This window comes from Scylla paramamosain, chromosome 43 (genome assembly GCF_035594125.1).
Source record: "Scylla paramamosain isolate STU-SP2022 chromosome 43, ASM3559412v1, whole genome shotgun sequence".
Lineage (NCBI taxonomy): Eukaryota > Metazoa > Arthropoda > Malacostraca > Decapoda > Portunidae > Scylla > Scylla paramamosain.
The window spans coordinates 10,149,886-10,162,283 of record NC_087193.1 but is presented as its reverse complement, the minus strand read 5'-3'; the positions used below and the strand labels follow the sequence as shown (position 1 = coordinate 10,162,283).

At 42.3% G+C, this 12,398-nt stretch overlaps 2 protein-coding genes across 6 annotated transcripts in view; one reads left to right on the top strand and one right to left on the bottom strand.

Annotated features, from left to right (window-relative positions):
- LOC135093589 (uncharacterized) overlaps positions 1 to 3,622 on the bottom strand; it is a 17,802-nt gene extending 14,180 nt beyond the window's left edge. The window contains exons 1-4 of the mRNA XM_063992982.1: positions 3,476 to 3,622; positions 1,826 to 2,075; positions 1,434 to 1,704; positions 446 to 1,096 (exon numbers count right to left, since the gene is read on the bottom strand). Coding sequence (XP_063849052.1) covers positions 446 to 1,096; positions 1,434 to 1,704; positions 1,826 to 2,075; positions 3,476 to 3,504 — 1,201 coding nt within the window. The 5' untranslated portion in view covers positions 3,505 to 3,622. The remainder of the gene's footprint in view (positions 1 to 445; positions 1,097 to 1,433; positions 1,705 to 1,825; positions 2,076 to 3,475) is intronic.
- The window catches only part of LOC135093508 (monocarboxylate transporter 1-like), a 28,396-nt gene that overhangs the window by 10,458 nt on the left and 5,540 nt on the right, over positions 1 to 12,398 (top strand). Inside the window, exon 1 of one of the 5 annotated variants that reach the window (XM_063992806.1) lies at positions 8,874 to 9,072. The exons of 1 other annotated variant lie outside the window; for it this stretch is intronic. The gene's annotated coding sequence lies outside the window, so the exon portion shown is untranslated. 3 more of the 5 variants (XM_063992803.1, XM_063992801.1, XM_063992804.1) reach the window with 3 other exon arrangements.

Below are 12,398 nucleotides of genomic sequence, written 5' to 3'. Positions count from 1 at the left end.
CTACTACTACTACTACTACTACTACTACTACTACTACTACTACTACTACTACTACTACTACTACTACTACGATATTTGAGTCATTGAACACCGATCTTGCATCTCGGAGGAAAGATGCACTTAAGATGCCAATAAGTCAATTTGTCCCTGCTCATTTTTTTTATGCTTGCTGAGAAGTCCGAGTAGCATGTGCCGCCGCGACACAAGATCGGCGCTCGTTGACTATATTGAAAGCATTGTTATTATCAGATACTATATACTGAACTTTTCTGCAAAGTTTCTGTTGAATACGAAAAAAACGATGATGACGATAACAGTGATAATGCTGATAGTAGTAGCAGTAGTAGTAGTAGTGATAACACTAATAGTAGTAATGATATGTGAGCATGAAGAAGGTCAAAGGCGTGAGGTAAAGAGAGCACCGTGGTGTGGGGTGCTGGCTTACCTCCTGCTGTGATGCCCATGATGGCACACCCGAACACGTAGCACGCCCGCACGCTGAAGAAGGAAAAGTCAGAGAGTAAAGAGCAAAGGAAGCGAGTTACAAGGCTGGACACGGCCATCGCAGACATGCACCACGCCGAATCATTGATGGAGAGGCCTGTGTCCTGAAAGGCGAAGGGCAACATCATCAGGAAGTTGAGGCCGTTGATGATGATCAGTGAACTCGACAGGCAGATGATGCACGCACGCCTGGAGCGAAGAATACTAAGGTCAGACACGACTGACTTGGCAACTCTCACGAAAATGGTTGGTTGGGAGGACTTGGCAGGTGTACTGTTGGTCGGCGGACTTATCGGAGGTGCTGCTTCTTTTTTGCCTTCTGGAGTGGTCTGGACTTGTCTTAATTTCATGTGCCACTTGACGGGGTGGAAGGTGGCGGCAGCGACGCAGGCGTGCAGCATGATGCCGCTGAAGATCAGAGTCGCGCCGCGCTCACCAAAATTTTCTTGAAGAAATACGATGAGTGGCGGCACGATGATTTGTCCGAGCCCCGCACCGCAGGTCATGATGGCGTTGGCCGCCCCGCGCCGCCGCGTGAAGTAGTTGGGTACCACAACAAAGCTCAAGCTTGTCACAATCCCGCCTCCGATTCCTGCAAGGAAAGAACTTTAAGGATACGAAGCCATGAGCTCTGCATTTCACTATAATTTGTAATTAAGCCCTCAGGTTAGTGGAGGCCTGTGCTGCGCAGTACATCAGTACACTTCTGCACCGTTGGTCGCGGCCTTCAAGTTTGGAGTGACCACCACTTGGCAAGGAAAACCCAAATTGCTTTCTGTCAGTTTAACGAAGTAATACAATTTTCAGTATTTAGCCAAGCTGAAGAGTTTGTTCCAATTTTAGCAAGCTTTTAACTTTAGCACTAACAATATTAATTGCTGATGGCTACATAAAGAATGAATAGTGAGACGAGGCTCACGCTTTCTTACCACATACGACTGAGAAAGAGAAGAAGAGGAACTCAGGTGTGGGCGTGAAAGACGTCATGGTGAAACCAAGACAAGCCAAGAAACTGCCTCCGATCCCTACTGCTTGCCAGCCGAACTCCTCGGAGAGAGCTTTCGTGAACAGAAAACTGACATTCCATAAAAGTGTCTGGACTGCAAAGATCCAGGAGGTCATGGTAGAGGAGGTGCCCTCTAGCAGGAGGTACTTGGAGAAGAGAATGCCGAAGCAGGGACCCATCACAGGAATGAGTAGCTGAGGGAGAGAGAGAGAGAGAGAGAGAGAAAATGATGTTGATGATGCACGGGCAGATGGATTCATTTAATTTATTATTTATAATGCAAGATACTAGTGGCATTGCCTGCGGACTGCTTACCATGATGACTGCACTCGCGAAGGCCACCACCCAGCCCCACCCTCCATCAGGCACCTCCAGCTCCCCACCAGCAACACATCTGGTCGCCTTCTCAGTCCTTGTCGCCTCATGGTCTAGCTTAGCCACGCCGTCAGTGCATTGACCTTCCTCAGCGTAAGGTCCCTGTAAGTGCTCCGTCTGACCGTTGTTCTCTCCAGCCTCCGGGGGAACCAGAACCCTGAGCGTCATCGTGCCATCGGTTTCCTGGGACCTGTGCGGGTGAGGCGTGGCAGGCAGCGTTAAGAACTTTTCTGAAATAATGACTATCCACCGAACCCCACCAACGCTAAGAACACGCGATGCACCTTGAACAACGCTAGCCAAGTAACGAGCGGTGCCTTGCGACTCTTTTTCAAAATGTTCCGTTAAAGACTATATTGTTTTGGAGGATATAGCCTTGAGCCCCATACAGGCCTGAGGTAGCTGTAGGGGCTTGTCTGGGAGCTTGGTACAGGCAGCCATACTAAGGGTCACACTGGCAAGTTTCGTTCAGCATTCTACATTACAGTGGTGGGAGAGCCATAGAACTATTGCGTCATAAATCGTGTGTGTGTGTGTGTGTGTGTGTGTGTGTGTGTGTGTGTGTGTGTGATGGTGGCCGCACATTACGTGATAATTGCTAGCTATAGAAGAAATACGATGAGTGGCTGCACGATGATTTGCCCTAGCCCCCATATCGTCCATATTTGATGCATTCTCTCTCTCTCTCTCTCTCTCTCTCTCTCTCTCTCTCTCTCTCTCTCTCTCTCTCTCTCTCTCTCTCTCTCTCTCTCTCTCTCAAAACATCTCGTACTCTGATTATAAAATAAAGAAGCAAACAAAACCGTAAACAACTTACCAATCTCGTCTGGTCGTTAACGTTCAACGTCTTTTGAAGTAACGCCGTCCTTTAAAATTAAAGCGATATTTTGGTTTTCTGTTCGTGTTTCCTCATAACTGTAGTATGTATTCGTTTACATTTGTGTCTCGTTTTCTTTAATATCTGATACTAGGACACTTTCTAAACACATCCGTTATGTCTTGTATTTTTTTCATATTTGTTTATCTAATCATCCATCTGTTTTTTTTTTTTCGTTTCATTATCGTTTTCTTACAAGTCTCCTCTTCTTGGTAGTCAGTGAATTTAGTGTTGCGCAACTTGTCGTCACTGTTCAGTTCGTTCAAGAAGGTGGAAAATCTCCCAGCATGCACTGTGCCCCCTTTTAAGAACAGGTTTTAGACGTTCTTTGAGTGGAACAAGAATGGCGTTACAGAACTCCCTCCAAGAGCAATAGGAAAGATATGTGCCAGCGATGGACTTCAGGTAGAACAATCGCTGCACACCCTTTCTTTTCTTTTGTATCTGCACCTTTTTTTGAGGCTCTGCTCTCTCACCACAAGTATTTTTAAAGGCCACAGAGATGATTAGCCGTGTTTTCAATAATGTTTTTTTATTTTTTTAATGATAATAATATAGAAGTATTGTTAATGTGTCACTAAAACCATAAAAAAAAAAAAAAAAAATCCTTAAAGACCTGTGTAACTTCAACTGGAGCCTTTTGAAAGTAATGGATGTGCGGCGCAGAAGGGTTTCAGAATATGGTTCATGCTCGTACATCCAAGGAAACTTACCTGTTGTGATTTGCGGCAAACTTCCCCATCCAGAAAGCACTAAACGCAATAGTTAACTTTGGAACTGATGAACTGTGCGGGTGTTGGCCGCTTCACTTCAGCGACGACTGGCAACCGAGAGCCTCAACACTTGGTGCTGGTATCACCCCGCGTTCAGCTTCACGGCTTTGACTTCGGAAGTTTCGTGTTCATCGCTGTCTTGCCTGCGATGTGCCAGGCGTCAGTGATGTACGTGGTGTTAAGTCTAGGCATGGGTGATGTGGCAGGGCTGAAGGGGGACTGTGTAGGATAGATAATGCTTTATGGTAATTCGAAACACGCCAGACGCTGAGATGAGTCGTGAATTGCAAGGAGTGACGTGAGAGCAAGCTTTGTTAAGACCAGTGGCTTCACGCCGGACGGTAGCATATAGGAGCTAGTCGTATTTGGTGTGCTGGAGTCGTGACCATGCATCAAGTGGAGTCTGGCCGTCCTGAAAGGGGATAGTCTGTCCTCATGTTCTTAAATATAAGAATAGCTAAAATTGTCCCATATTTATGTATGTATGTATCTCTTCCCTTTCTTTATTTCATATTTAAGAAATTTTTTTCATACTTTTAGTTGTACCGATGAAGAAGAAAGGCGTGGTGAATACATTTTTTATTTAAATGTTGCCAAAACAATTTTATCATGACTACCATATTCGATCAGCTCATGAGCTGTAATGCAAGATAATATCAATATTGATGGCGGGTTAACCAGATTAGAGAGTCTTTCGGCTGTCACTATGATAACAACAACATGATAACATGATAACCCTTCCACTAGCGATGCTGGTATCAGCTTTCTCGGTCCCCTGCGCCCGGTGTCGTGCCAAATCTCTCCCGGGTTTAAATTTCTCCCGGGCCATGCCACTGCGCATGCGCACCATATGATAGAGATGTGTTGCTTGCTTAAAAGAAACACACTGTGCGTGGGCTAAATATTTTGTGTCCATAAGAACAATGTACAGACAGTATTATTTATATATAACCATGTTTAACTTTTGAACGAAGTTTTGAAAGTAAGAAAAAAAAAAAACTTCACTTTATTGACTGATACATACTTTCTTGATCAATACTTTCTTCTACTTTTCATTATTATTTTTTTAGAGAAAAAAAAAGATAATCACAGAATTTTTTGTACATTTTGCATGTCCAGACTTTGATTTTTTTATTAATCCAGAATTTGTTTGACAGTAGAGATGTGCTCCTTACTCAGAGGACTCACATTGCGAGCATGCTAAACGTTCCTTTTGTGCTCATAGGAACGGTGCGTAATATTTAACTTTAACACCATATTTCAATTTTTAATAAAGTCTACTTTTCATGGTTTAAAATTATGTAATTGACTGTAGATAAATCTCTTGTAATTCTTGTAATTCTTGTAATTCTTGTAATTCTTGTAATTTGTAGATAAATTCTTTAATTGCATTCATTAATCTCTCTCTCTCTCTCTCTCTCTCTCTCTCTCTCTCTCTCTCTCTCTCTCTCTCTCTCTCTCTCTCTCTCTCTCTCTCTCTCTCTCTTTCATAAATGAGTATGTCAAAAAATACGTCGTTTGGGGCAGTAAATTTAAATTAAATTAGCACTTTGGACCCTATTAACCAGACACACAGGCTCATCCTTCACAAGAGTTTCATCACAGAAAAACGATATGAGGCATGAACTAGGAAAATTTTACAAAGAAACTTTCAAGGAGGTACGTTATAACTCTCTCTCTCTCTCTCTCTCTCTCTCTCTCTCTCTCTCTCTCTCTCTCTCTCTCTCTCTCTCTCTCTCTCTCTCTCTCTCTCTCTCTCTCTCTCTCTCTCTCTCTCTCTCTCTCGACGTAAGAGATAAGAACATAAGAATATTAGGAAAGCGGCAAGAAACCATCAGGCCTACACGAGACACTCCCTGTATGAAACATGCTTACTTATTTCCACTTATCATCTTCATCCATAAATTTGTCTGATCTTCTTTTAAATATCCCTAATGTCTCAGCACCAACAACCTGATTACTGAGTCTATTCCATTCCTCTAGCTATTATTGTAAAACTCACTCCATCCTTGAGAAAAAATTGAGTGTTGGCCCATCGTCGCATCTCAGTAATCTAATTGAAGGTCTACGTGATAAGTGGTATTTTGCGGCCAGTGTTTTCTTCCGTCATCTACTTTTTTTTTTTTTGTTAGCCCTACGTAGATCTCTTATTGTTTCTGTTTCGTTCACGCACACAGTTCAGTGCTTCTTGTTTTGATTTGTTTCTCTTTTTTTTTTTAGTTTTTGTCATCATTTTTTTTATTACATTCTCTCTCTCTCTCTCTCTCTCTCTCTCTCTCTCTCTCTCTCTCTCTCTCTCTCTCTCTCTCTCTCTCTCTCTCTCTCTCTCTCTCTCTCTCTCTCTCTCTCTCTCTCTCTGTCCATCCTGCCATAAGAAATGCTTGTCTAAGAATTAACCATTAGTTTTGCTTTTCAATTCTTTCAATGGCAAACTCTGGAACTTTACTCCTGTTTTTAGTTTTCCCTTTCCTATCAAGGACAACTGTGGCCAGCCCTTTGTATTACAACTGCTTTTGTTCTTTTTGGGAGTAACAACCTAACTGGCTTATTGCTCCACATTCTTAATCTTTCCTGCAGTCCGCATTAAGCATTTGTGAAAAAAATAAATAAACTTTTGGTAGTCTTGCAAAACTAAATAGAGACAAGAAAACAAGGATGAAAGAGAAGAAGAACAAGATAGAAGACTAAATGGAGAAAGCAGAAGTAGTAATAGAAGTAGTAGAAGTAGTAGTACCTAAAGCAGCACGGGAAATCTTCACTGTATAATCCACATCCCCATGGCCGCTACTTAGATAACGGAGATGATCAACCATCTTTAATATCTTCTCTCTTGTTTCCTTAGTTTTTAGATTAGATAACGTGTTTTTTTTTATTGTTACTCTCTAGAGCTTCTTGCGTCAGTCAGGTGGTGTTCATTTTGCATTTCTTTATGATATGACGAGCACCTGTAGCACAGAAACAGTTGTCATTACCTGGAGGCTCAGAACTGTAAACCTCGTTTCCTTCTAAATAAAAGGCGTGGCACTGTAGTGAGGTTGAGAGAGAGAGGGAGAGAGAGAGAGAGAGAGAGAGAGAGAGAGAGAGAGAGAGAGAGAGAGAGAGAGAGGAGAGAGGAGAGAGGAGAGAGAGAGGAGAATTTAAACACACATTTTTTTTTTCAATTTTTATCATGCTTCATTACCCCTCACGTAGCACTGTACGTTCATGGAGTCGCACCTCTTCCTTGGCAAGAGATGAACAATGCAGGGCGTATGGCCTCCGGTGCACTGATGGCTCGGTGATGCGCGACTGTTCAGGTGTGCTGCTCGGGTGATGGTGGTGGTGGTGGTGGTGGTGGTGATGGTGGTGAGCCTTGAACTATTAATGCACGGTATGGTTCATTTCAGTCTGGTGAGGTATTCGACCGTGTTGTCTTGCTTTGTTACTTCGTTGCCTTTTTTTTTTATCAATCATGTTGTTCAAAGTGTACCACGTAAGTTCCGCAAAACACGCAGCCATGAATTCACTCAAACATCTACGTAATTATTATTTTGATCGAGCGTGTATGGGAGAAAAGAATGAATGAATCAATATAGTACATTGTTAGTCTGCTTTGGTTTCTTATTTTATCGTTTAGTTATCACTCGTGTCAATCAAAATGCATCATAAAAAAATTTACCGACATACGTAACCATAAATTCATAAAAAACATCTACGCGTTAGTATTTTAAACGTGCATGGGTGAATAAAAGATAAAAGGGTCAAGGGGTATAGCTCAACAAGATGACTGAGGAGAATTAAACAATCCTTCTCTCCTGTAACACGCACAAGGTGGTCGCTGTGGTTGCGTCCCATAAACCTCGTCATTACGTCATTATACTGTGGTTCGTATCCTGAAGCACGCTGTTCTCTCACCACAACTATTTTTAGAGGCCACGATTGATTTTGTGGAAATCTTGTTAATCAGTCACTAGAACCGTAAAAATACATTTAGAAACCAGTGTCACTTCATCCAGAGCTTTTTGAATGCAATGGAGGTGCGGAATAGAAGCGTTTAAGAATATGATCAAATGTTTTCCCCTCCTTTTCTTCTCATGTGGTGTCTCAGGTCTTCATCTCCACGCTGCTCAGTTCCTTGGTATTATTTTATTCATATCTTTCCTTGAAGCTACAAATGAATACAAAATGAAGAATAGCAAGGTTGAGAGATGACCATGACTGTTTTCAAAGGACGCAGAGATGATTAGCTAGGTATTCGAGACTGTTTCTCGTGTTAATGATGTAGAAATTACATTAATCTGTCATCAGAAGAACAATGACACCCTTGAAAACCCGTGTAATTTCAACTTGTAGAGCCTTTTCATAGTAGTGGTGGTGCAGCCAGAAGTATTTCGAAATATGGTCCCTGATTGCTAGTAATAAGAAGTAAAATAAAATGGCAGGCAAAGTTAAACAACAGCAAACACAGAACAAATATTAAAGAGTGAGGAGAAATGTTTGTGCGTTGACCTGAGTGACAATGAAATGTAAGATGGTGGACACAAGTAACACGACTGTGGACTTGCTTGCAATTCCCTGATGATGCAGAAAATAGTGGGAATATCGTGTAAACCCTCTCAACCTCGGAAAATTGATAATCACGGGTGAGATAATAGTTGGGGTGCAGATAGTGTTTCAGAGACAGGCCACTGAATCTTAGACACAGAATCTGCAGAAACTTATATAGTAGTATAGTTGAAGTGGATTGCGTCATCTCTTGGACATCTTTCTCGTCCTCGTTCTCCTCCTCCTCCTCCTCCTCTTTGTGTTGCATTCTTTGATGAGGGACTTTCTGGCAATCTTCCCGTGTCCTCGCAGCAACACAACCTAATGAATCTGAATCTTCTTCTATGCAACTTAACGAAATATTTTTTTCCGTCCTTGCGTGTGCTGGTAGTCGCCGGCATGAGTGGCTTGCTTACTTCATCGTGTGGCGGTTTGGGTCCGTGTCCGTGACCTCTTGCCCTTGCCAGTACTCCCCATGTACGGGCTCAAGATACGCCACACGCGCACATGTGCATATAGATGTTGATTTCTTATACATTTATACACGAGCAAGGTGACCTGGGGATGGACACACCCACACCCTCCGTTGCGTGTATTGTTGCAGTGTTGAAACAAAGACGGGGAGTGCCTTTTATGTGCCAGACTTCGTGGTGAGCAGTGACAAGATGGTTCGATAATTGTAGTAATGAATTAGTGCCAGGGTAACAAAATGCAGTTGAGTTATTTAACCTTGCGACCACCGTGATGATGTTGTGTAACGAGAGAACAGGCGAAAGCTGAGGCATGGAGAAGGGCTCAGTCTCCTCCAATCGAGGGAACTGAAGCCAAGGCGTCATCAACACGTCACAGTGACGTAGCGCCCCATAGCCAGGCCAGCCCCTTCTCCAGCACTCCTGATGGTGCGATACAAAGCCAGACTGTCCCTTTAGCATTCCACGAAGACACTCGCCCCTGTTTCTCCTGCCGTTGAAGACGCTGATGTTAGTAACTGGGGCGGCAGTGGACACGCGGAGGTGAGGGAGGGCGAGGCAGGACTAGGTGTTCATATCCTGCGTGCGTAGCCGCAGGACACTTAGCCAAGAGTCCTGTGCTGCTTTTAACAACGCGGCATGCATCTTAACAGTGGTCTAGTGACGTGACGTGTTGCGAACGTGTTCAAGAGTTTATAAGTGTTAGTATTACCATTATTGTTCCTCCAGTGCAGTGGTCCCTTGTAGAGTTTCAAGTACATAAGTAAGAAGCGTTTCCTCTTACATAACGACATAAGAAAATAAGGGAAGCTGCAAGAAGCCGTGTGGCCTACACGTGGCAGTCTGCATGAAACGTATCTGCATGAAACGTAATTCTTCCTAGAGTGTCAGTCCTTCGTTGTGATTACCTATGAGTGGCATTGCTCCTGAGAGACACAAAGAAAAAGAGTAAAAAAAAATGCAATGAGAGTTATATTTTATAATTTATATGCAAGTATGCCAGAAGACTGACTGTGAATTAAGAAAGGGAGAGTTTTGAATGATGTGTATTGTGATGGGAAGGTGGTGAAAGGATACAACCTGGAGAAGTCTTGTGGAACCGAAAACTGAAAAAGGCTAAGATAGATAGAGTGGACAGTAAGTGCAGGCTGAGTGTGCTGCAACCTTACGCCACCTGCAAATGTATGAGGCAATGTAACGTGTGTTTACATACTTGACATAACGTGAAATTGTAGGCAAAACTTTGTGGCGGTGTGGTGGTGGTGGTGGTGGTGATGGCTGTAGCGGTGGTGATGGTAGTTATAGGGACGATTATAACTATGATAATAGTAGTGGTGGTGGTGGTGGTGGAGGACATAAGGTATAATTAGCATTCCATTTAAATATACGTAATATTTTCTCGTAAAAAAATCAAATTATGTCCACGTAACTCTCTCTCTCTCTCTCTCTCTCTCTCTCTCTCTCTCTCTCTCTCTCTCTCTCTCTCTCTCTCTCTACACATGTCTCTGGTGTGTTTCGCTCGCCTGCCTTCTGTCCTTGGCGTGGCGAAGCTGGTGCCAGAGTGTCTGTGTGGCCGTGCGTCTGTCTGAGCGTTGGGTGAACCAGCGTCCAATGGTTGGGGCAATACAAGCTGTTCTCTCCGGTTCGAATAAAAGAGAACTTGCAAAACTTGGGGTGGTAAACAAACCTTCCTTATAATATCTATGAGAAAATTTTGCCAGTGATTACTTTTAAAAGCAGATTATGAAGGTTATTCTAGAGGATATAATTATGAGAGAGAGAGAGAGAGAGAGAGAGAGAGAGAGAGAGAGAGAGAGAGAGAGAGAGAGAGAGAGAGAGAGAGAGAGCTGGGGGGAGACTACAGAGTTCAAGGGTAAAGGGGAGGAGAAGGGATGATGGGATGATAGGGAAAAGGGGCTGGTGAATAATGGGAGGGAGGGTAGGGGAGAAAATATATGATAAGAAGTGATAAGAGATATGATAGGAGCGGCTGAAGGAGTGAGTGAGTGAGAATGAGTGTGAGTGAGAGATGAAGGAATGTTGAGATGTTAATAAAGAAATATCAGTGTAGTTAAGTAGGAAAAGAATGAACAGATAAACAAAAAAGGCAAGTAAAGAACAGAGAGAGAGAGAGAGAGAGAGAGAGAGAGAGAGAGAGAGAGAGAGAGAGAGAGAGAAGCATGAAAGTTGGTTTTCTCTGATTTAATTCAAGATTTTTTCTTTTATTTATTTCTTTACGTAAGTTTAATTACATGACGTGATATAAATAAAGTAATTTTCACATTTTTTAGGTTTGGGATTTAAGAACAAACAGTGAAATGGACTGTGTGTGTGTGAGAGAGAGAGAGAGAGAGAGAGAGGGAGAGAGAGAGAGAGAGAGAGAGAGAGAGAGAGAGAGAGAGAGAGAGAGAGAGAGATGATATGTTCATTTCTAGGAAAGATCTGGTCTGGTTGCCGCGCCCTGACGTTAATACCAGTGAAGGAGCTTTGAGCGTGTGTGTTTCTCAAAACCCGCCGCACTGAGTTACCGCTCCTTGGAAATAAGAAAAGGAGCACTCAGAAATACGGTGCCTTTGCTATCACGTCCTTGGTTTCACCTCTGGGCGGGGAGAGGCTCTCATTCCCTTGTCTCCTTGTTTCCTTGTCGTGGTGCGCTGATTGGACCAACGAGGCGTGTATGTCTGAGTAACATTAAAGCGTGTATGAGTCACAGACAGCTTAAAAGAATGGGTGAGTAACTTGAGAAGGGCAGATACCAGAAGAACTATCGATATGGTAAAGATTGTATCTGTTTATCTATTTGTTTATCTGTTTACTACTGTTGGTGAGCCACATGTGGAAGAGGAGAGATGCAGGTCAAGGCTCCCTCCCGTAAAATTCATGTGTTTGTATGTATTAATAGATAAACTTTTAATACTATCGATATGGTAAAGATTGTATCTGTTTATCTATTTGTTTATCTGTTTACTACTGTTGGTGAGCCATAATTATGTAGAAGAGAAAGAGAGATACAGATCAAGGCTTCCTTCCGTAAAATTCATGTGTTTGTATGTATTAATAGATAAACTTTTAATACGATCGATATGGTAAAGATTGCATCTGTTTATCTATGTTTATCTCTTTACTACTGTTGGTGAGCCATGTGTGGAAGAAAAGGAGAGATACAGATCAAGGCTCCCTCTCGTAAAATTCATGTGTTTGTATGTATTAATAGATAAACTTTTCTTTTTTAAACACATGTCGATGAAGTGATGGAACATTCAGTCTCATCTTATTTTGATGCATGTGTATAAATTAAAGTATATTAAAGCAAAGATGCAATATTGAATGAGCTTTAAATGTCGGGACGTATCGTGAATGGAAAAATATTTTGTTCTTTTATTCTAAAGTGCGACGGGTTTGGTGTGTGTAATGTCATTAACCCTTCTACTTGATACATCTTTCCTTAATTACTGATCACTCTGAGACATCTTTGCTTGTTCTACAACCACCTTCTATCTCGAAATTAGGTAAATATTTCAACTATTCTCCTTGCTTGTAGAGATGCTTATAAAGATTTGATGCATTACTTCTGGTACTGTTGTTTCGTATCGCATTGAAAGGGTTAAACTCAAGCTCTGGTGGTGAAGAAGGACTGCGCCACAGTTTATTTTAGTAATGTTCGTGGTAAGTCTTTGCAACGACTCCAAACTAACCAGGAAATAGACGTGCCTGTTGCGCAACACGAACTCGCCATGTGTCACGTGTTTCTGTGTGCCTTTTGTTATTCTTAGTTAATATTATTGCACTACAGATTATTGTGACTTTTTGTTAGTCTTGTATTTTTCTTACAGATTATCGTTATCATCACCACCACCACTATCATCACC